Here is a 24178-nt window from a genome sequence, read left to right on the forward strand (position 1 = left end):
AGTCACAACAGTGGGCCATGAAGCATGAAGGAAATGACTACTTCGATAGTTCTTTTTGCTTTGAGTGGTTAATGGCTCATCCAAGTACATGGCATGCATACATGTCTCAATCACCATCATCCACAGGATATAACTTGTTATAAATAGAGTAATTGTTAGTTCTAAAATACTGAAATATAGTAGAAAATTCAAAATAATAAACTAAAACTAAGAATCTAGAGAACTGAGGTATGTTACTATCTTTGTTTTAAAGACAAATTTGCCTCTACGGGAAGATAATCCCCGAGGCATTGAATCCCAACAGGTTTGCCCCCAGGATACAACAATTCTCCTCCAAAATGAATGGTTTAGATCTAGTGCACTCTCAATCACAACCACACAAACTCAAGAATACTTGAATTGATATGCTCAGAGAAAACACTAAGGAAAAACCAGAGAATAATTTTTCTTAATGAATTTGCAATGAAGATGAGATGTTTTTAAAAAGAAAAAGTAGGTAGCCATTGAGGCTTGAGGCACATGCAAGCAGCATAATAAATACTTGCCGACGCATACCTGCTCATTAATTATTAGATAGAGGTGTGCAACGGCTCGTTGTCTTCTCGTACAGGAGTAAGTCAAAACATACGTGGAGAAAACTAAAAGTGTCTAATCAAAGACATACCACACGGCACCCCATGCCTTGTCACATCACGTCCACGGTAGCAGACACAGCGCATGCATGTGAGGTTGCTCGCATGGCATATTCTTGTTTTCCAATACAAATGATAAGTGAAGGATTTTAATATACATGCTTAATTTTTCTAACAACTTTTCAATGTGGGACAAAACTAAACACAATTAAAACAAGTTGGTTAACAAATGTAAAAATTGATTTTATTTTTTTTTCTAAAATTTTCAAATCTAATTTAAAAACATTTTTAATCTAACAATCCCCTACGATTTAAAAATTTTAAAAATGATTATAAAACCAGTTGGACAAATTAATGAAACGAAGTACATCGGCAATTGTATCTAAAAGATTTGAACCTTACCTGGTGTAGATATATCCAATTTGTTAAGAGGAAGTAACATAAAGTTTTGAACTATCCTACCACAATAACAACCTAAACACATCATACACACAACATCTCAAAGCAACTTGAATTTCTTAACCCAGCACGTTACGGTCACATGTTTTATCCCAATTTCATGAGTGCTTTAGAGAATGTCTCAATTCTCATAGGAAGCGGGCCCACTTCTCCACTCATATAAGTGAGTCTATCAGATATGTACATGTAGCTAGACATCCCACTGTATCACAACTATGAAATAGAGCGGTGTTTAGTAATGGTTCAACCAACCATCTATTCAACCAATTGTCGAATGCGTGTAATATCAGACGACTAGCGTGAGTCAAGGCACTTCCTCTCACGAGCTCTTTTTTTTGCTTTAAAAATTAAGGACTTTCGAATGTGTAACAATTATATAGTCAAATGAAAAAGATAGATAATGGATGCGGAAATGAGTGATACTTACTACTAAAACAGGACCACCAACCTAGCTGAGAGTATCAAGGCACTTCGCAGAGCAATGTGCTGATGAGCAAGGTGCAGTCAATGCTGAAAATTATAGCTACGGTTGGTCCGGCGTATAAGCATAGGTGGATGATTTCTAAAGCTAAGGTTTTTATTCAGATTCGGCACGTAGGCACGATAGAAGAAATTACAGCCACTGACTACAACTAGAAATCGGTTCGGCGTCATCGCAGGGACGGACTTAAACTACACTATTCCTAGAGACTAAGCATCTCACGCAAAAGAGCAGTGGAGATGGTAAACTAAGAAAAGATAAACAGTATTGTGCTAGTTTGATTGGGTATTGGTTTGATTGATTAAGGATTCTGAATCATTTCCTTCGTATTTGCCTCTACTAGTTATAGCCTTCCCTACAAGAGATGTGAGAATATCTGCTTATACATGTGGCGCTTTCGCATGTAACCAACTGGGAGAGAGCAGTTACTTCTTCCTAATCATGGTTTTACTTTTGTTAAATGTCTAAAACGCACTCTAGTGTTGACGTAACCCTAACAATTACTCATCCTTACCTGAGATAGCTTAAACATCAAGCTCTTCAAAGATATAATATATGCTCTCTAAATTTGACGCATAGTATAAAGATATCCAATATATCATGTGGCTAAATCTGCGCCATTAATCTGATTCTAGCAAATTTTGATACAAACAGCATGCTAAGCTTATTATGCTACATGTTTTCCTGCTGACATGTCATGTGTATAGGAAATTCAAGCTGCGCAACATCATAAAAAAGAACAGGAACCATCTACAACACCTGTTTTTCAGGGCGCATAAAATACTCATGTTTATGGGCCCACCAAATTGTATATAAAATCCACTCTGTCCTTGGGTTCTATCCTCAATTATAAGACCTGGGACAAATATCATCAAGATCAACGACCCATGTGAGCACGGCACAACAGAGATGGAATACCAATCATAGTTTTGTATGTGGGACACCATGATATCTTTCATCCAACCCGTCAATCAGGTGTTACTCACTAGGATGAAGTGAAAATTCAAAGATCATCTTGACCCAAATGTCAAATAGGCCACATCATGTGAACTTAAAGGTCTTAGTACTTTCACATAGTTCCCATTGGTCTGTTCCTTTACCTGGCTGATGTTTTGTAGTTGCGATTTGAATAATGGTTTTCATTGATGGATAAGATGGGTTACATATAAAACATTGTGTGACCCATAGAGCATGGGTCGAGGCCATAGAGGACGGATGCTTTTGAATGAAGATAGGAGAGATTAGCCTGGAGTAGGCTTTCGGTGCGGGTGACTTTTTTATTATCTTTTTTTTCCCCTTGGTCTCTTCTTTTTTTAATCTTGCTTTTTTTAAAAAAAATAATAATCATGTCGTAATTTCAGCCATTAGTTTTCTTGATTGGAAATAAGATTATTTTTGCCTTCAAAAAAAAAAAAGGAGGTTCCACTGGGTGCCCAAAAGCTGACACGACGTCAATCAAAACCGACATAGTATAATGGACTTGTCTGCTTTAAATGTAGTATCTGTCATGCCCATCAAGATCATCCAGTTCATGGGCCTCATCGTGGATGGAACATAACTCAAAAGTCACACTCAAATTAGATGATAGCCATTGTCTCAATGATTGAAAGAGAATCATCAGCACTCCAATTTGGAAGGCAAATATGATTTTCAAGATTACATGACAAAAAATTACGTTGTCTGATTGACGTCCTAGAACTCAAGCGATTTCTTGAAATCTCACTTTAGATATGAAACTTTGGAGTGTTCAAAGATGTCCTAACTATTCCTGATAAGATGTCTCCCTTCTTCCAAAACATGCCCTGTTCCTTCTGTTCTCCTGGTTAAAAAAACATTAGATATTCCAATCTTTTGAATTTGGATCTTATTCGAGTGTTTACTAGGGAGGGAGGCTACATGCATAGAGAAAAGGAGAAGACTCCAAAATGATTTCAATGGTAGGTATATCATCTCTACTTATCCCTCACTCCTACAAGGAAGGAGCCTAACTTTGGAAAAATGAGACGTGGGTAGATGTTCAACCACATAGCTCATGCTTGTTCCCCTTATAGCACTCGGTTAGCACTAGATATGCCAGTTGTATACCTATTCTAAGTTAAGCTAGTGTGGTTCTAATATAATACCTTCCATAGTAAGTGCAAATCTATAGAGAGCGACATATGGAGAGGGAGAGAAGGTATGGCTACACCCAGAGAGAGAAAGAGAAGACTCTAAAACGATTTCAATAGTATGCATAGATAGCAGACGTTCAACTGTATATTTCATGCTTGTACGTTCAACTATATATTTCATGCTTGTTTACTCCCCATATAGCACTCAATTAGCAATAAATATGCCTGTTGCATACTCATTAGTGCCGTTCTTGTATGATACCTTCCATAGTAAGTGCAAATCTATATTATATATAGCAAGTGCAAATCTACGTTATATATAACATGAATGGTTGTCGAGTATAATTTTTCATGCAATTAATTTTCCAGATGTCTAATCTTTCCAGTTATTGAAGCAGAGGGAATGGTTTTAAATCAAAGAGCATTTAAGAATTAGGTGATGCAGTCCTTTACAACAGGGAACTTAATATGTCAGTGGATACACAGGCACTAAGAAATTATAGGCATGGCATACATTGAACTCAAACAAAACCATACAAATCATGGACCCTGATTTAGACGCCTCTTTAACCAAAAATTACATTTACTTGTTTTCCTGGCTGACCCATTCTCAATATCTAGCCAACATGAAAATGTCAGCAGTCAAATGGTCCAAATTCAATGAACAAATGCTTATTAATCAGATGTTAATATCATTAAATCAATTTTAAATTTTGGATGATGATCTATCCAAAGTAGGTCCCACGACTTTGGACAGTTTAATTGCGTTAATGTATGTTGTTGCAAGTACAATTTCAAAGTGGACTATCACACTACTAGATTATCAAATAACTCCCACTTTTCAACCACTTCTCTCCGCTTTATCCACGTACATTGTATCTGGCATATCTACTTGTGAAAATTTATGAAACCTTTCAGTGAAGGGACTGCCTGATATCGAGAAAGCTGCACCTGACCTAGGTACACCTACACATACATGCGACATGCATGCATGCATGACGATTGAGTTTGGACCGTCCAAATAGTCAGTACCATCATGGATGGGACAGCCTGATATGAAACTGGTTGATGATTTTAATAGCCTGATTTCAAAAGTTAAATTTGAATCATATCATCACCATCCTTATTGGGGCCATGATCTGGATGATCCAGACATGAATGCAGGCATGCTATGCGAATGGTGGATGAGTGGTTGTACCTGGGTGAAGTACAGTTTGCCTGATTTCAACCTTTCACTTCGGAAAAAGGAAATTCCTGGACAAAGATCTCTTGAAACCACCCTCCAACACAGATGGTTCCTAAATCATATTAGCCCATCCAACCCACAAAATGTTTTCATAATCCCCTCTGGTCCTTAAAATTAGATTTTTTTTTTAAATTAAAAATAATAATAATAATATCCATCCTAGCATACAACATTTACATCTTACCATGCATGGTCACTTGTACTAGCATCATGTAAGCATCCAAGCTCTCTCAACATGTTTACCTGCTGATGAATCAAAAACCAAAAGAACCCCGAGAATCAGATTATCTTCATTCAATCAGCAACCCTAGAATGATATTTTGTTATTGAAGGAGCACGATACAAAGAAAAAAAAATCCCACATAGGATACAAAACTCAGCACGGTCAAACTTCATGTGGTCGCACTTTCGTGGACACGAAACAATCACTTCTATCCAGCTATACATGTCGGATGGGCTGCAATTTGATACAGTAGCATAATCGCTTGTGAGGCATTGCATCTGTTGGACCCTTACAAAGCACAGTCCAATGGCATAGTGCATGAATATTACGGAGGAAAAATACCAAACCCACAAAAACCAAGCCGGCATCTCCTCAACCTGAAAACTTAGCAACAACTAAGCTTACTACAATGAAAAGAAGGTATAGCCCAACAAGACAGTAACCCCAGAACCTGGGCACCCTGAATCTGGACCAAGTCACCACCAACAGAGATCCCATCAAGCTCAGGAACAAGAACACAAAGGCCACCACAATACCCAAGTTGAAATGGAGCTCATACGCCTTCGGATAGACATCAGCTGTCTGAATGACCAGTGCGGAACCCAATCCAACAAGCATGTTGAACATGGGCCCAGCAAAGCAGCCAGCCATCGCCATTGCCGGCTGGCCCGCCTTGGCGACTGCCACATCGGCGACAAGGTCCCCCACTGAGTTCCCCCATGCAAGTACCGTCATCCCAAGGATCGATGACGGGAGTTTCAGTATGACCCCAACTGCTGCCAGGCAATCTAGGAGTTCGCCTGCGATGGTCGATATCCAAAACACGCTCATTACGAAAGCGAAAAGGACCACAGGCATCTGCTCAGTTTCAGGGGGGTCCTTCTCAATCGCGTAGTGCACCAGTCCAAGTGAGAAGCTCATGAAGAGTACAATTGACCAGAGCGGGAATTGGGTATTTGGAAGGAGGAAAACAATTCGGTGGTCCAATGGGAAGAAACTGCATGAATACACAAGGGCGAGGGGGCAGAGAATGATGTTGGCTGAGCAGTAGAATCTGCTCCATTCCGAAGGCGATGTCGATGGGATTGTGAGCTTTAAGAGAATGGAAACCGGGACCTCCCACAACATTGGAATCTAAGCACGAAGGATAGAACAATCAGATGCATATTATTCAAAAATTCAGCAGATCAACCGATGACCACAAATGGATTGGCAATAATGAAAAAAGAAAAAAAGAAAAAAGAAAGGAGGTTTTGACATATAGCGCCTTCCCTTTTGGCCCAAAGACAATAAGACCCTCTTGTGCATTTTCCAAAACAACACCTGTTTTCCAAAAATATGGTAAAAAACTATCCTGCCGGAGAAACTAACCATAGTTAGGTTAGCAAAATGTTTTTAACAAATGACAGTATTACCCTTCCCATATCCCCAAAACCCCAACCCTAGCCTCTCTGCTTTCTCCCAAACCCAAACCTTAACCCTACCCTCTCCCAAACCAGAGTAAAAATGTCTTTTTCCAAGGTCAACAGTCAACTGTAGCTTCTCTGATATGGCTCTGTCACGTTCTGCTTGGATGTTAACCACAGAAACTAGGTGTCATTGGGAAAATGCACAAGGAAGGGTGTTCTTGTCTTTGGGCCAAAATAGAGGGTGCTATATGTCAAAACCTCATTAAAGAAAAAAAGAAGTGAAATTGCACAAGAAAATTTTTATTTAGTATAGCCACTACTATTATTTATTAAAGCTGAATGATCAAACACATACCATCAAAGAAAGGAGGCAGATGCATGCAAAGTATTGATAAAATGAGATGATATAAATAGTGAAATTGGAAGATCAAAGGGTAAAAAATCCTTATCCTCTAAGAATGGAAATATAAACACAGTGCAAGCTCAGATTCCTTTATATGGAAAATGGACTTAAGATGATCATCCTACAGAAACAACATCGAACATGGCAAGAACAAGGCATAAAAATGGGGTTTTGAGACCATAAGCACTTAAATGAGTTGTGTTGTGCCACTCATGCTAATACTAGACCAGAAATGGTCATCCCCTTAAGTCATTTTCATAGCAACCGAAGCCAAACCTCCATCCTACAAGGCGTCACTTTTACTGATCCATTAGGAAATTCAACACTAAAGGCACGAGTGTGGTTTGCATCAAGCATGAAGTGCCAGCGGATTCTGGGTGGAGCAGGGAAGCGTCTGTTCCGAAATATTAGCAAGTACAGACAACTAGAAAGCAGGAGTGGGATCATCAGGTACCCATCTGATGGTGATGTGTGGCCTGCATGCATCCACTCCTGGCAGTCCATAAAAGTACACCTGCTGCACTTTCATGAAACCATGCATCAGATCTAGGCCTAAACCCCCAACTATGGTGCAATCCTTGCGCCCACACACGTATGTCAGAGCCAGAAGGATTCTAGAGGGAATTGCACCCCTGTTACTTGAAGCATTACAATGCTTCTTTTCGGGCAACCCCAAAGATCTGACAGATTGCGAACGATTGAACTAACCTGGTCCAAACCCCAAATCATGCTAGGGTGCAAGTGAAACACCTTCGAGCTTTTAAATGTGGCTGTGTTCTTTTACTCTGTTGGGTTAAACACTCAACCCCGAACACTTGTCCCCTGGTTTGGGCCTAATCCCAATATCTGATAAAGTGCCAGCCGATACACTTTATGCTCCGGTTTGAGCTTAACCCCATACTCTGCTAGAATGCACCTCATGGACCCTTCTTTGAGTCCTCATAGACTTCAACCACATACACTTTTGTTCTCTTTTTCCACCTAACCCAAACTCTAGCACGGTGCCAGCCCTTACATTCACAGCTCAGAAATGTTCGATGTATCGACAGTAATACTATCAGTGTCAAGCTTATATATCATCGATATATGGGCAATGCTTGTAATATTTCAACTAAAACAGCATAAATGAGGGAATTACTTTTAGTTGTGTTTTAAGAAGAACTCCACTTGAGTTGTTTCACAACCAAGCATAAATTTGTTGGAGAAATCACAATCTAAGAGCGACTTCAGAACAGTCATGTCTGACTCTTAAACCATATAAAATTATTATGGCATATGGGAAATTATCCAGTGCAAATGTTTTCACCACACACACACACACACACACACATATATATATGCATGTGTTTATGTATGTATGGGTTTTGCTAATGTTCCCCACCATGGGGATGTTAGCAATGTCCCCAAAGCTTTTGAATGATGTGTGGGACACCCAATCACAATCAGAATGGTTCATTCTTGGTGCCATTGGGAGCAAGCTGTGGTCGAAAAATAATGCCAATCAGATGAACTTAAGCATCCGATCAATGACATGGAAAATGGACAGTCAAGATTGAGCGGATAAAAAAATAGGTCCAACCATCATCTTGAACCATCTATTAATAGATCCTGCTTTGTATGGCTTATGATTTGAGAGTACTACTTTGATTTGACGATTCTAACCATGTGATCTATGGCTCATAAAAAACAGACGGTTGTGACAAATTGGCATCATTCATAGAGTTAGGATCATCCAATCAGTGTGATTCTTGCACCATGCTTTGCTCCCACTTCCCAGAGGTACTATTCAATGAACCATCCAGATTGATGATTGGGTATCCCATGTGTCATTCAAGAGCTTTAGGACATTGTTAACAATACCATGAAGCCAGGAACATTAGCACGCATGCACACACAGACACGTGTGCACAGACACAAATATTATATGTATATAGGATAGTAAAACACCAGTCATGCTTCATGGGATAGAATGTTGGGTAGTTAAGGAACAACATGTTCATAGGATGAGCATAGCCAAAATGAGGATGTTGAGATGGATGAGTGGCAAGATGAGGAATGATAGAATTAGAAATGAATGCATTCGAGGGAACTTAGGAGCAGCACCAATCATGATATACAAAAACGGTTACGAAACAGCCATAAAGGCCATAACTGTTACATGTTACAGGGCCGAAACGGCCCTATAACGGTCCAGGTTTTTCTAAAATTAAATAAATAATTTTATTTTATTTTATTTTTTTAAAAAAAGGCCGTAGCAGGCCATATCGTAACAGTAACAGCAGTGGCCGTTATGGCCACCGTTACCGTTATAGAACACCTTGGCACCAATAGGTAGTAAGATGAGGAAAGTAGACTTAAATGGTATGGTCATGTGCAACGGAGACCAAGAACTACACCGGTTACTGGTTAGGAGTGAATTGGTATAGGTTGGAGGCTCTAAAGGGCAAGGGAGGCCCAAAAGGATGTGGGTGGATAGTAAGAAAAGACCTGATGACCTATGGTCTAACTGAAGTTATGGGCCTTGATAAAGTGGAAAGGCAGAACAAGATTGACGCAGCCAACCCCAATTAGTTGGGATAAGGCTTAGATGATGATGATGATGATGATGAGATGACGTGACAACAATGATGATGATGATATACAGTAGGCAACTACTAAAAATTCATTAAGGCATCAAAAAGGAGCCGAAGTTCCAATATACAACTCCGGTGGCCAACAAAGGCCACCTAAGCTAACTCTGTTAGCTGAAATATTTAACCTGGAAAGAAAGAATTTAATATCATTAATAATATAGTGCAGCCATGGCTCTTTGTCGTCTCTGATCTAGCTGAATGAAGATTTGAGAAGAATGGCCTTCAATTACCGTCAGCCCGATCTTGTGGGACAATAAGACTCAAAGGGCTTCTCTTAAACCTAGAGCCTCCAGTTTTGACTGATTGAAATGGGAGATGGGACCATCGAATGTGAGAACCATCCTCCCATTGCATACCTGAGAATTACCTCAACACCCGCCTTGACTCCATCAATGCACGAAAGACTGCTCATTTTGAGCATTCCAAGAGCTGGCAGGTACCATGACGATGAGCTTCTACCCAAGCTATGACCACCATCAACTAACACCAGCCAGTCTTTCTGAATCTCTGCTGCAGACCACCCTTTAAGTTTGGAAGATAACGCTGCCCATTCGGAGATCAAGTCTCTAATCTTTTCAATCAGTGCTTCAAGGGGAATATGGGAATTGTTGAAGATCCAATTGTTCCTTTCTTTCCATACTTCCCAACATATTGCAAAGGGAACCAAACTCCACAGCACACACCCCTTTCTATGTTCTTCTTTAAGCTTTTGCCTCCTTGCACTCATGCACTCTTGTTTGAGCCTTTCTCATGTACTCTCATGGTTGAATACACGTGTTCTTCTTTGAGTCCTCATATGCTCTGGTGGAGTATCAGCTCTTAAACTCTTGCTAATTGAACACTTGTGTTCTTATTTCTTGTTTGAGCCCTTCACATGGACTTCAGCAGAGTGTGGACCCTGATACCCTCCAACCATCCCCATTGTTCAAAAAAATGCATTCTCATGCATCCAAAATCCCACTGGGCTTAACTCCAGCCTCTGAACACCATTACGTCTTCTCTGGGTCCTACACACCCCTTAAGCTTTAATGGAGTATCGGGCTCAATACTCTTAACCTGTGCCTACCCATGGAAGTGCATCAGCAAGCACACCAATCCCGTGTTCAGGATTCCTTTTTCTTTTCTTTTTATCTCAGGATACTTTTCTCACATGCAGTTGTATGAAATCAATAACCTGTCTCCTGCAGGAGCATGAAGAGTTCATCTATTAACTCACTCACATGTCAAGCATAGTCAAAGGATTAGTTTTAAATCTTATACCCCTCACTGAACTGGTATCCTAAATCCTAAATTACCAAAGGGTACAACAATGGACTCTACATAAACAATCACAAAAAAAGGTTATTGGTGCTATTGTACTTCTCTTAAAAATCACTTTGTATCAGTTGATGTCACCTTTTTTGAAGATGTCCCGTTCTATGATAAAACCAAACATGTTGCAAAAGTAGTTCCTGTGGAGGTTCCTTTACTAAATGTTTTCCCACCAGATTTTGATATTGAGGAACTACCATCCCAAAAGGATTCCACGGAAACATTACAGAAAAAAGAGGAAAGACCAAGTATCATAAATTATTCCCTCCCAGTCCACACCATCGGCTTTTGCACTTAATGAGATTCTCCCTCTTTTTGAATCCGTAGAGGATGGCAATGATCACCCCATTGCAATTCATAAAGGTAATGTCATGTGCCTCTTATCAAATCTCCAATTTTGTTACTTTTTTTTTTTTTTGAAAGATAACCAAATATCATTAAAAGAAGAGGAGAAAACAAAGGGAAAGGAACAGAAAAACAAAAGCAAAGCACAAAAGAAAGAAAGGACTGAACAGCGGCGGTCTGCTGAGAAAGCGGACCACACTAGGCTTTGAAACAAAACAGATCGGACTCCTTAATCTTCGAATCGACCGCAGCCCACTCAATCAGCAGCCGCTTTGCTCCAGCGATGGAATTGGAAACAGAGTTGGAGAGGTTGAGGAAACAACGATTGTTTCTCTCAGTCCAAACGGTCCACCAGATAGCTAAGATCGCCATTCTCCACAGCCATTTCTTAGATTTGTCCATGGAGACCCCAAACCAAGCCGATAACATGCTATTCACCGAATCAGGATTGCACCAGCTAATCTTGAAACAGAGCAAGAATTCCAACCAGATAGAGGAGATGAAACGACAGTGAAGAAGAAGATGATCAATTGATTCCTCCCTATTCATGCAGCAGCTGCAGACGTTCACCAGCGGCATTCCCCTTTTCTTAAGGTTATCTATTGTGAGAATTTTCTTGAGACCCACAAGCCAACCGAACATCCTGATTTTTGGCGGGGCCCCACATTTCCAAATGAGCGGCGAAAAAGCAGGAGAATTAGCAGTGTTAGCTGCCAGCTTCCGATAAAAGGATCTCACCGTGAACACACCCGATTTGTCCCATTTCTAGGAAATTCGGTCGGCGTCGTTTGGGAGAAACTTGAGAGAGTGGATGGCGGACAGCAGATTAATGAACTCAGACTCCTCCCAATCGAAAAGATGCTGCCTGCAGACCACGTTCCACACCGCTTCCCCACCAGAAAAAGAGACGCACCTATTTAGTAAGATATCTTTGCACTCAGCTACACGGAAGATATTAGGGTAAGCTTCTTTGAGGGGCCGATCACCTAACCAAGTATCCAACCAGAAATAGATACAATTACCCTTGCCTGGGATAAACATAACCCTATCTAACTCCTGCTTTTGCATGGCGAGAACACCTTTCCACAGGGCAGAAACCTTAGGAGGGGGGGATTTAGACCACCAGCCACCCAGAGTAGTGCCATATTTATTCTTGATCACCTGATTCCAAAGGGACCCTTCTTCACATCCGAGTCTCCAGATCCATTTCCCTAAGAGAGCTGAGTTCATGATCTTAAGGTCTTTGATGCCAGCCCCCCCTTGTTGAAAGCTGCAACACACCTGCTGCCACTTGACCAGGTGAAACTTAGGTGTCTCTGATTTACCGGTCCACAAAAATTCACGACGCAATTTATCCACTGCCTTCATAATACTAACAGGACATCTGACGATGGACATGAGGTGCATAGGCAGATTCGAGAGAGTCGCCTTAACGAGAGTAAGCCGACCACCACGGGAAAGGAAGCGACATTTTCATTTGGCGAGATAAGATTCAAACCGCCCGATCACTTTATCCCAAGCAGATTTTGGGGGCACCCCAATACATAGGGGCAGCCCCACAAAAGAAGAGGGGAGATTCGCCGTCAAACAGCCCAACTTGAAGGCGTAGTCTGTCAGCTCTTTCGCCTCCAAATTGACCCCAAACAGCTTAGACTTGGCCAAATTCACTTTCAATCCCGAAACCGCTTCAAAACAACGAAAAGCTACATGCAAGTTGTCCACAAAATCCGGATGAGCCTCACAAAACACCAGCGTGTCGTCCGCATATTGGATATGCGAAATAGAAGTTTCCATACCTCTGATTCTAACTCCTTGAAAGAGACCTTCCACTTCACCTTTGGACAATAATATGGACAAAGCCTCTCCAACAAAAAGGAACAACGCGGGCGATAATGGGTCTCCCTGGCGCAGCCCCCTAAAGCTCTTAAAGAAACCTTTAGGAGAGCCATTCAGAAGGATGGAGAAGTGAGCCAAACTAGTACACTCTCCCATCCACTGGATCCATGCCGCCCCCTACGCACGTACGTACGTAGGAGGACCCCACCATCGATCTGGCTCGATGACGATGTTTAGGGAGGGCCTCCTAGCTAGAAGACAAGTTTTGGTTCAGAAAAGTGGCCCGATAGTCAAGAAAAGCCCACCATGGGATCTCATGATCGTGACTCACTCGCCGGATTGGTTTTATATTTTAGGTTTTGCTTATTGTTATTATTGAGAACATCGTGAAAGCTTTAGATTTTCTTGTTTGGTTTTTATTTTAGTTTACTTCATCGCCAAGTAATAGGTGTCGCACATGGTGCGAGTTTTTGGGTATAGGGTTCTCCCTATAAATAGGCACCCCTTATAGTTCTTTTCATTCATTGAAGTTAATAAAAAATTCCTGCTTTATTTTTCTGCTCTCTTCGTGAGTTGTGGAAGAATTCAAAAGTGGGTGCGAAGCCCTCCCTTTTCGAAGGGCTAACTACTGTGGTGCGAAGCCACATCGATCCCAATTCACCCCCATCTTCCATCATCTTTTTTTTTTCCATCTTCCCCCACCATCCGTACTTCGAATTTGTCCTTTTGTTGCATCAGGTTTCTTCATTACAGCAGATTTCTAGATTTCGGCCCTTAGGCGAGTTAAAACTTCGACGGAGCACCACGCACAAACCGTACATTGGATCGAGCTGAGTTTTGGGAGTTTTGGAGTCCATCCCTGGCCGACCAGGGCCAAGGTGGCCTTTTTTTGAATAGTGGGCCCCACACACGTGTGGCCCGGATCGCACGCACGTCCGTCTGGGCCATTGTTGCTGTCCACACGCGGGATCATCTTTTGGCTCAGGTTTTTATCCTCTTTTATCCTCTCATAGTCGTTTTTCATGAATCTTAACCCTAGATTACATGATCCCTAATTGATTTGCCCTTTTTTATCACCTTAGGGTTCCTTGAATTGAAATTAGGGAATCCCTTGGATTAGGGACTGATTTTTATGCATGAGTAGTTGATTTTATTTCCCTTTGACATCGTTTGGTTTATAATTTTTATTGGTCCAGTCTTAGCCTGTGTCGGCTTGGACCCGCATAGATTCCCCTTTTTAATTGAATGTTTGGATTTTCATGTGGGACGTGGAATTTGTGTGATTGTTTCTGAATTGGTAGGATCTAAGCCTGAAATCTTGCATATCATATTTAATTTTCCATGTCCTGCATCAAATTTGGTATCAGAGCCTAGGGTTCTTGTAGGGGAATTCATTACATGTTTAGGGTTTGGTTGTTTATGTCCATTACACATCAATTCTCATCATATATGGCTGTTTAGAGGTCCATAAACCCTGACATAATCTGATGAAATTTTCTGTTATCCCCTTATTTGAATTATTTTAGAAATTAACTTAGTTTTCTATTTCTAGGTTTAGAAACTTCCGTTTTCTGTTTTTTAAAAACTAATTTTTTAGAAACTTTCTTAATCTGTTTTTAGGAACTAATTTCCTTTCCTTTTTCTTTTTTAGAAACTAATTTCCTTTCCTTTTTCTTTTTTAGAAACTAACTTACTTTCTATTTTTAGAAATTTTCCCTTTTCTTTTTCTTTAGAGACTAGGTTGTTTTTTTAAGAAACTTTTCTAATTTGTTTTTTCCTTTAGAAGCTTTCCTAATTTGTTTCTTTATAAACTTTCCTTTTTCGTTTTTTAGAAACTAGGTCAATTCTTTAAAAAAACTCTTATATTTTGACAACTATATTGCTGAATTTTGGTTGGCACCCTACACTAAACATGGAACAATTGCAAGAGTTACTAAACAAGTTGTCCCAGAAGTTGGAGTTTATGATTAAGCGCTTGAAAATGGACCAATGCTTTGAGCAGCTTGATGAACGACAAACCCCACCATTGGGATAGATGTCCAATCTCAGGCAGGTGGCCTGAAGGATAGACCAATGAATGGAGTTGGCCAAGGAATCAGTTATGGGCGTGCACGCATTTACCCACCCCATGAGGGACATCAAGACCACTATTTTGTGGGGTACAACATGTATAGCCTTGTGACTGGAAAGAGTGCACCAGATGTTAGTGTAGAGTTACCCACTGAGGTCATTCCGGTAGTGGATGAGTTTCGTAATGTTTGTCCTAATGATCTACCGGATGAGTCCCTTAGGAGGGATATAGAGCACACCAGAACATGGGACACTGTAATACCTACAACCGAGTTTACGTTGAATAATTTTGTCGATAGGTCCACAGGTCTAAGTTCTCGTGAAGTCGTTACTGATTATAAACCTTGGAAACTTATTGATCTTGTCCCTATGTCATTGTCCCATAGGCCGTCAGAGTCTGCAGAGTCTTTTGCGCATCACATTCATTCATGGCATCAAGAAATCAGGCAGAAGATCATGACTAATAATGAACACTGCACATTTTCTACAGACCAATATAAATGTTTCAAAGGATTCAATATTGGGAACTCTGTGATGGTCTACATTAGGCCCGAGCGATATCCCTCGAGGGCCGTTCGTAAGTTACACGCGTGTAGCGCTGGACCCGTCAAAATTATAAAACGAAACGGTCTCAATGTGTATGAGATAGATCTTCCACCTTCCATGGGAATTAGTTTCACATCTGATGTGGAGGATTTAGTTACTTTTTAGGGGACCACTGATACTTTGTCCAGCTCTTCACCCACCCATCTTGATTCTCCATATTTATCCCTTGAACCATGGCCCCTTCCCAACCCATTTTTTCAGCCTCTACCTCCCATATCTACTTTTTCTAACCTTTCTTCTCAGCCTCTACGTCCCATACCTACCCGTCCCGACCCATTTTCCCAGCCTCTACCTCCCATATCTACCCTTCCCAACCCATTTTTCCAGCCTCTACGTCCCATACCTACCCGTCCCGACCCATGTTCCCAGCCTCTACCTCCCATACCTACCCGTCCCGACCCATCTTCCCAGCCTCTACCTCCCATACCTATCCTTCCCGACTCATTTTCCCAGCCTCTATCTCTCATACCTAACCTTCACACACCCAAAAAGGAAATAGAGGATATCCTGGACCATCAGATAGTTTCAACGTCGGACGACGGGTTTCAGAAGTACGTGGTTAAATGGAAGTCACGCCCAGCTTCAGACAACACGTGGCTCACTGAGGAGGAGCTTCAGAGACTTGATCCTGACATCCTGGAGCGGTTCAGGAGTTTTATTTCGCCAGTGGCGAAATCTTTGCAGCCGGGGAGAATTGATGGGGACATCACGCGCACACGCGCACTCATGCCGCCCCCCCTTCGCACATACGTACGTAGAAGGAGGACCCCACCATCGATCTGGCTCGATGACGACGTCCATAGAGGGCCTCCTAGCTAGAAGTCAAGTTTTGGTTCAGAAAAGTGGCCCGATAGTCAAGAAAAGCCCACCATGGGATCTCATGATCGTGGCCCACTCGTCGGATTGGTTTTATATTTTAGGTTTTGCTTATTGTTATTATTTAGAACATCGTGAACGCTTTAGATTTCCTTGTTTGGTTTTTATTTTAGTTTACTTCATCGCCAAGTAATAGGTGTCGCACATGGTGCGAGTTTTTGGGTATAGGGTTCTCCCTATAAATAGGCACCCCTTGTAGTTCTTTTCATTCATTGAAGTTAATAAAAAATTCCTACTTTATTTTTTTGTGCTCTTCGTGAATTGTGGAAGAATTCAAAAGTGGGTGTGAAGCCCTCCCTTTTGGAAGGGTTAACTACCGTGGTGCGAAGCCACATCGATCCCAATTCATTCCCATCTTCCATCATCTTTTTTTCTATCTTCCCCCACCATCTGTACTTCAAATTTGTCCTTTTGTTGCATCAGATTTCTTTATTATAGCAAGTTTTCAGATTTCGGCCCGCAGGCGAGCTGAAACTTCGGCGGAGCACCACGCAAAACCATACATCGGATCGAGCTGAGATTTGGGGGTTTTGGAGTTCATCCCTGGCTGACCAGGGCTAAGGTGGCCTTTTTCTGAATAGTTGGCCCCACACATGCGGCCGGGATCACATGCACGTTCGTCTGGGCCATTGTTGCTGTCCATACGCGGGATCATCTTTTGGCTCAAATTTTTATCCTCTTTTATCCTCACATAGCCGTTTTTCATGAATCCTAACCCTAGATTACATGATCCCTAATTGATTTGCCCCTTTTTATCACCTTAGGGTTCCTTGAATTGAAATTAGGGAATCCCTTGGATTAGGGACTGATTTTTATGCATGAGTAGTTGATTTTATTTCCCTTTGACATCGTTTGGTTTATAATTTTTATTGGTCCAGTCCTAGCCTGTGTCGGCTTGGACTCGCATAGATTCCCCTTTTTAATTGAATGTTTGGATTTTCATGTGGGATGTGGAATTTGCTCTTAAAGAAACCTTTAGGAGAGCCATTCAGAAGGATGGAGAAGTGAGCCAAACTAGTACACTCTCCCATCCACTAGACCCATTTGGAGCCGAAACCCATTCTCTTCAACAAACAGAGAAGGAAATCCCAATCAACGTGATCATACGCCTTTTCAATGTCAAGCTAACAGATAAGAAACTTGGATCCGTATATGTGAGCAGAATGAAGACATTCATTAGCGATGAGAGCCCCGTCCACGATCTGCCTACCTGGAATAAAAGCACACTGATTTCCAAAGAAAAGCTTCCCAATAATCGAATTCAATCTGGTGGCTAACACCTTCGCCAGAATTTTGTACGGCCCGCCGAGGAGACTGATGGGTCTGAAATCCTTCAGAGCGGCTGCGCCAGGGGATTTAGGAATAAGCGTAATGAAAGAGACCCCTAGACCCTTAGATAGTCTGCCCCTTCGATGAAATTCATTGAAGAAGTCCCATAGATCTCCTTTGAGAGATTCCCAGAAATTATGAAAGAAGGAAATGGGAAAGCTGTCTGGGCCTGGGGCCCTATCCCCACCAAGAGCAACCACAGCCTGCCAAATTTCATCCATGGTGAACGGAATTTCCAGCGAATTGGCCTCAGCTGCAGAAATAGAGGGAAATTGGAGGCTATCCAAAGTAGGCCTGCTGACTCCCTCACCATGGGATTGGGCTTGGAAGAACCCGACCCCCTCTTCTGCAATTTTGTCCCTATCCTCTATCCGAATTCCATCAATCACCATGCTATTGATTCTGTTCCTTCTTGTGTTCATACTTGCAACGACATGGAAAAATTTAGAATTGCAGTCCCGTTCCTTTAGCCATCTAACCCCGGATCTCTGCCTCCACTGCATTTCTTTTTCCAGAGCTCTAGCTGAGATCGCTTGAATTAAATGAATTCGTCTGTGAAGGAAATCTGAAGGCAGGTCACCCGACTCAGCTTCAGCATCAAGAGCTTGAAGGTCTTCAAGCAGGGCGTCTGACTCCGAATCCCTATTACAGAGGACAGACTGTTTCCAAACCTTGAGCTTCTCTTTCAGCAGCTTTAGCTTGCATGATAACCTATAACCAGTGAAACCTTCCACCTTAAAACCTTCCCACCAATCAGCGAGAAACCATTAATCTTATACCACGAATTTTCAAATCTAAACGGTTTAGGGCCCCATTTCTGATCATCCACCGAGAGGAGTAACGAGCGGTGATCAGATGTAGTTCTGGGAAGCGCCATCTGATACACTGAAGGGAAATAGTCCAGCCAATCTGGGGAGATCAAGAATCTGTCCAATCTACAGAAGATCGGATCTGCTCTACCATTAGTCCACATATATCTGGCACCACTAGGGGGAAAATCCATCAGCTGAAGGTCGTTAATCCAAGCCGAGAAGGCCCGCATTGCTGGGGATAGATTACGGCCATGAGATTTCTCCTCAGCTGAGAAGGTCGTTAATCCAATTTTGTTACTTTTGACCGCTTATCCACAAATTGTCAGAAGTTTGCTCTTGCCTTGTCTATTGTCTCTATTCCAAAGTCCATTCAAGAGACACATTGTTGGATGAAAATTGGAAAAAGACTACGGATGAAGAGATGACTGCCATGTATTCCAATGACACGTCGGAATTAACTAATCTTCTATCGAGTAAGACACCAGTTAAGTGTAGGTGAGTTTACATAAAATTTCAAATTTACAAATCAATTGATCGTTACAAAGCCAAGCTGGTTGCTAAGGGATATACTCAAGTTTATGGAGTAGATTATCTAGATACATTTTCTCCGGTGGCCAAGTTCAATTCGGTTTAAGTTATTATACTATTATTGCGAATTGTGATTGGGCCATCTTTCAACTATATGTTAAGAATGCATTTCTGCATGGGGAATTGCATGAAGAAGTTTATATGGAGCAATTTCCTAGGTATATTGAAGTTTATATATGGATTTCTACACAAGGAATTGCATGAAGACATCAAAAGTGTGCAAATTAAAAAAGTCTATATATGGATTGAAGCAATCACCACGAGCCAGATTTGAGAAGTTGAGTGGTATAGTGGTATCTTATGGGTTGAAGAGGTGTATAATAGATCACTCAGTATTCTCAAAGCATAACACATATGGCTATATTATCCTTTGTGTATGCAGATGATATTATAATGACAGGTGATGACTTGAAAGGTATTAGGAAGCTAAAGTTGTATCTTCAATCTCAGTTTCAAATCAAAGATCTTGATCTTCTTCGATATTTTATGGGCACTGAAGTGGCTAGATCTAAAGCTGGAATAAATTTATATTAGAGAAAATATGTCTGTGACTCACTAGAAGAGAGAGGTAGGCTAGGTGCCAAGTTGGTAGATACACCCATGGATTCTCAACCCAAACTTGAGCCTAAAGAATTATAGGTATTAGCATACTCGATCATGTATAGAACACTTGTCGTTAAGCTCATCTATTTGACCATTACAAGATCTAATATTGCCTTCTCTATTAGCGTGTTAGTCAATTTATGCAAAGTCCAAGAGCCCTACATTTAGCTACAATCATGAGTATTCTCATATACTTGAAGGGTACACCTGGGAAATATATCTTAAATAGATCTCATGGCCGTCTCTAGATAGTTGATTATTCCGATGCAGATTATGCAGGGTCCAAATATAACAGACGGTCGACTACAGGTTATTGTACCTTCCTTGGTGGAAACTTAGTTACTTGAAAAAGTAGAAGCAAAATGTGGTTGCCGTGTCAAGTGCTAAGGCAGAATATAGATCAATGACCCACACCACTTGCAAGCTTATTTGGCTTAAATCTCTCCTTGAAGAATTGGGGTTCCAAGGTCCAATGCCTCTACATTGCGGCAATCAAGCTGCTATCCACATTTCCAATAATCCAGTGTTCCTAAGAGGCCGAAGCATGTAGAGGTCAATTGTCACTTCATTCGAGACAAGATCTCTCATAAGGAAATTTGAACTCTATATATCTCCTCCCATGATCAGTTTGCAGATCTATTCACCAAAGGTCTTGGAAGGTCGCAATTCTTAAAGTTTGTATTCAAGCTGAACATGTATGATATCTATGCTCAATCTTCAGGTGGAGCGTTAGTATGGGTTCACACATTTTGGGCCTTGGGCCTTAGGCCCCTTTGTGCTTTGATTTGTTTATTGATTTTAGTTTAGGCCCGAGTTTCGGCCCATATGAATGAAAAATAAAAAAGAAAGAAAGAAAAAGTCCTCAAGCAAGGAGGGCTTTTTTATAATTTTAGTTGTAATAAGTCCAACGTTAATAAAATAAGAAGGGGAAAACGTGTGGAGGCTGGTATAGGAGCGGTCGTCCCTTCTTCAATCTTCTTTTCTTCCCCTTTTACTTCTATTTTCACCATCTTTCTCCTCTTCTCTCTAGTTTCTGCTAAAACCAGGCTTCTTTCCCTATTTCACACATATGAACTATTCTCTTACACTATTGCTAAGAATTGCAATCCTGAATCATGTAATATATTGTGTTCTCTTACCTTTAATAACATGCAGGATGGAAAAAGGGTTGGACCTAGGTCGAGAGAAATATGAGAAAAAAATTAATAATAGAGGTTGGCCCCCATCAGTTGAAAATATAAGCCCAAACCAACCCTGACATAGCTTGATTACAACCCTTGTTAGTAAAACAGCAAAGTTCACAGCCATGGTTCTAATACTTGGTTTTGATCTATGACTTGTTTTGGTCCATATTGGATGAGTCAAAGCCTAGACTGCCCTAAGCATAACCAAAACAGGCCAAGTCAGGACAAAGTCGACTTGGCTCATTCAATACCGAAATGGAGTCAAGTCGGTTTCATCAAATATTTAAAACCATGTAATCACATGCACACTAAAAAGTTAATAGAGATGAAAGTTTGGGTTCTCAAAGCACATCAATTCTTGCACCAATGCCATGACAAAATCTAGTTGGAAAGAGACCATAGAAATCAAGCAGACCTAAGATGACTTGTGCAGAGCCAATGCATAGTCTTCATTTTACCAGTAGTAGTTTTATTAAAAAGCCCCCAAAGCGGAAAAATACACCCATGTATAAGGGTGGCCTGATGGACCGGCCCAGCTTTGGTCTGCGCTTGGACCTATTCGCTTGGCTGAGGGCTGAGCATGGGCCTAGCAAGCATTGCCGGATCCATTTTCAATTGCTTGTGCTCAAGTCATTTTACCCTGGCCTGGCCCAAATTCATATATACAGCTGTTAAATCCTAAAAAGATTCCTTTCTAATCCTCGGTTAGGCAACAAATGCATCTCAAATGTAGACCGTTTGTTTCATTCCTCTAAATGTCTTTGTGCATGTGTAGCCCACTTGATCAACGGATCGGCAAGGTCAGCCATCCGTTGATCAAGTGGGGAATTAGGATTTTATCAATTTTCAGGCCTGGCCAGGTCAGGCGGGGCTGGGGCCCAACCAATTTTTTTCAGGCTCGGGCTTGGGCATGTTGTGCAAGGTCATTGCCAGTCTTAGGGCCAGCCTTGGTCCTTGGGCCTTAAGTGTCGAGCCAGGCCAGCCATACCTTGGCCCAGCCCAAACCCGACACATTGTACGTTTACATGACTATACCAATCAAAATCTTTTAAGGAACCCAAAATATACATAAAACTTAACATTCTCCGCCACCTCAAAAAAATGATTGTTGCTTTCCTTCTTTGATGGCACCAAAGAGTTGATAAACATAAGTTCCATGCTTTTCTTCCTTTCCTCTAAAAGGTGCTCCTTTCCAAACCAGAAGAAGCAAAGATATCAAAATCAAAGCAGGCATAGACCATTCTATACCAAATTGCAATAGGAACCAATTCCATATAGCAAAAGCAAAGGAGCAATGGAAAAGATCATTAACAGATTTGGCATCCTTTAGGCACATGCAGCAGCTATTCAAAGGCCACCTTTCTAATTCTAAGTTGATCCATGGTTGGGACCTTGTTTCATCCCACTAATTAGGAGAAGACGACAATTCTCAGCAGAGCAATTTCTTTACATAACCAAGCTGAGGAAGGCGCACTCTCCACTGCCATTCTCCCTCTTCCCAGATATGCATGTAGAATGATTTAACAGCAAAGCTAATGTTCATCGACAATTTCCATATCCTGGCTCTTTCAAGGTGGCTCTAGAAGTCTAACCAAGTCTTCAATTTCTTCCTCTTAGGCCCTGCCTAAATGTTGGAGCCTCCACACTATTTGACCACCTATTCTTTCATAACATTCAGCGACCTTTACTTGAGGTCTAGATGTCACACTATAAAGGAAGGCCAATATGTTGCAAAGAGGACCATCGCCACTCTAGTAGAACGAATTTTCTTTTGCCATTATTGGTGGCAATCAAGGTATTTGGTAACGGCTGGCCTGTGACCATTACAATATAGGCCATAACGGCCCAATAATGGTTGAAATTTTATTTTATTTTTTTAAAAAAAGGAAAAAATATGATCCAAAATATTTATTTTTTTTCTAGTTTTGAACATGTACTTGATGGTATTATGGGTCATTCGTTAGTAAGAATGTTGTCTCAGGCTGCCTGATACCATAAATTTGAGACTAACTTTAAAACAGTAAAACTCCCATATTTAGGCTTTTAAATATCTAATAACGGTAACCCGGCAAGGTTTGGGCAAGCGGCCATCACCGTAGGTTTGCTCCCTACAGGTGTGGATTTGACTCCCCTCCACGGCATTACCCGATACACGTGGTTGTGGATAATTGCGTGTATCCACAAAGAATAGTCTCGCCCCAAAAGGGGGGGACACCCTGTGTCATCAAAAAATAATAATAATAAAATCAATCTAATTACAGTATATAATTAAGATTATTAATCTATATATGAGTAATGATGGGTTGATATTTGATAACACAATTAGTGGTCGTTACATAATCACTATTTAGGCTCCAAACACACGTCCTCGAGCATGATTTGGTGGATTAGAGCCTGTTACATATAAAGTACAACAAAAAGAGGATGGAAAATGAAAGGGAAAAAAAAAAGTGACAGTTACCACTTTCGATATTTCCCAACATAGTCCGCACAACTTACAGTTCATCGAATCCCACTCAATTTTGTGTTTTGATCCTTGAAATAAATTTTTTGTAGAGGTGACAGCAACTTTATTAGAAGCCCACAAGTGCAGGAAAAGAATACAACAAAAGAAGAAACAACTAGGAAGAAGAAACAGCAAGTACAGCTTTAAAATAAACAGCCCAACTCAAAACGAGACCCTCAATTCTATGAATAACCTCCTCTGAACTACCACTAATATTCCTGAAACACCGCCTATTTCTCACTTCCCAAATTGCCCATAACACTGCCATAATAGTCAGTCTCCAGACAGCTCTACCCACTTTGCCACTCCTAGCTCCACGCCAAGCCCAAAGGAGGTCCTCTATTGACTTGGGCATCACCCACCCGGAACAAAACATTCCAAGGAAGTAATTCCAAACCTTAGAGACAAAGGGGCAATGAATAAACAAGTGGTCAATCGACTCTTCGTTGTTCATACACATGAGGCAGATATTAGGGAGAATTAGAGCTCTTCTTTGGAGATTGTCTATCGTAAGA

At 41.1% G+C, this 24178-nt stretch overlaps 1 protein-coding gene across 1 annotated transcript in view; it reads right to left on the minus strand.

The window, feature by feature from the left end:
- Nucleotides 1-5196: 5196 nt before the first annotated feature.
- Nucleotides 5197-24178, minus strand: part of LOC131226086 (cation/calcium exchanger 5) — a 28185-nt gene continuing 9203 nt past the window's right edge. Inside the window, exon 2 of the mRNA XM_058221771.1 lies at nt 5197-6286. Coding sequence (XP_058077754.1) covers nt 5525-6286 — 762 coding nt within the window. The 3' untranslated portion in view covers nt 5197-5524. The remainder of the gene's footprint in view (nt 6287-24178) is intronic.

Source organism: Magnolia sinica, chromosome 14, assembly GCF_029962835.1.
Source record: "Magnolia sinica isolate HGM2019 chromosome 14, MsV1, whole genome shotgun sequence".
Taxonomy (NCBI): domain Eukaryota; kingdom Viridiplantae; phylum Streptophyta; class Magnoliopsida; order Magnoliales; family Magnoliaceae; genus Magnolia; species Magnolia sinica.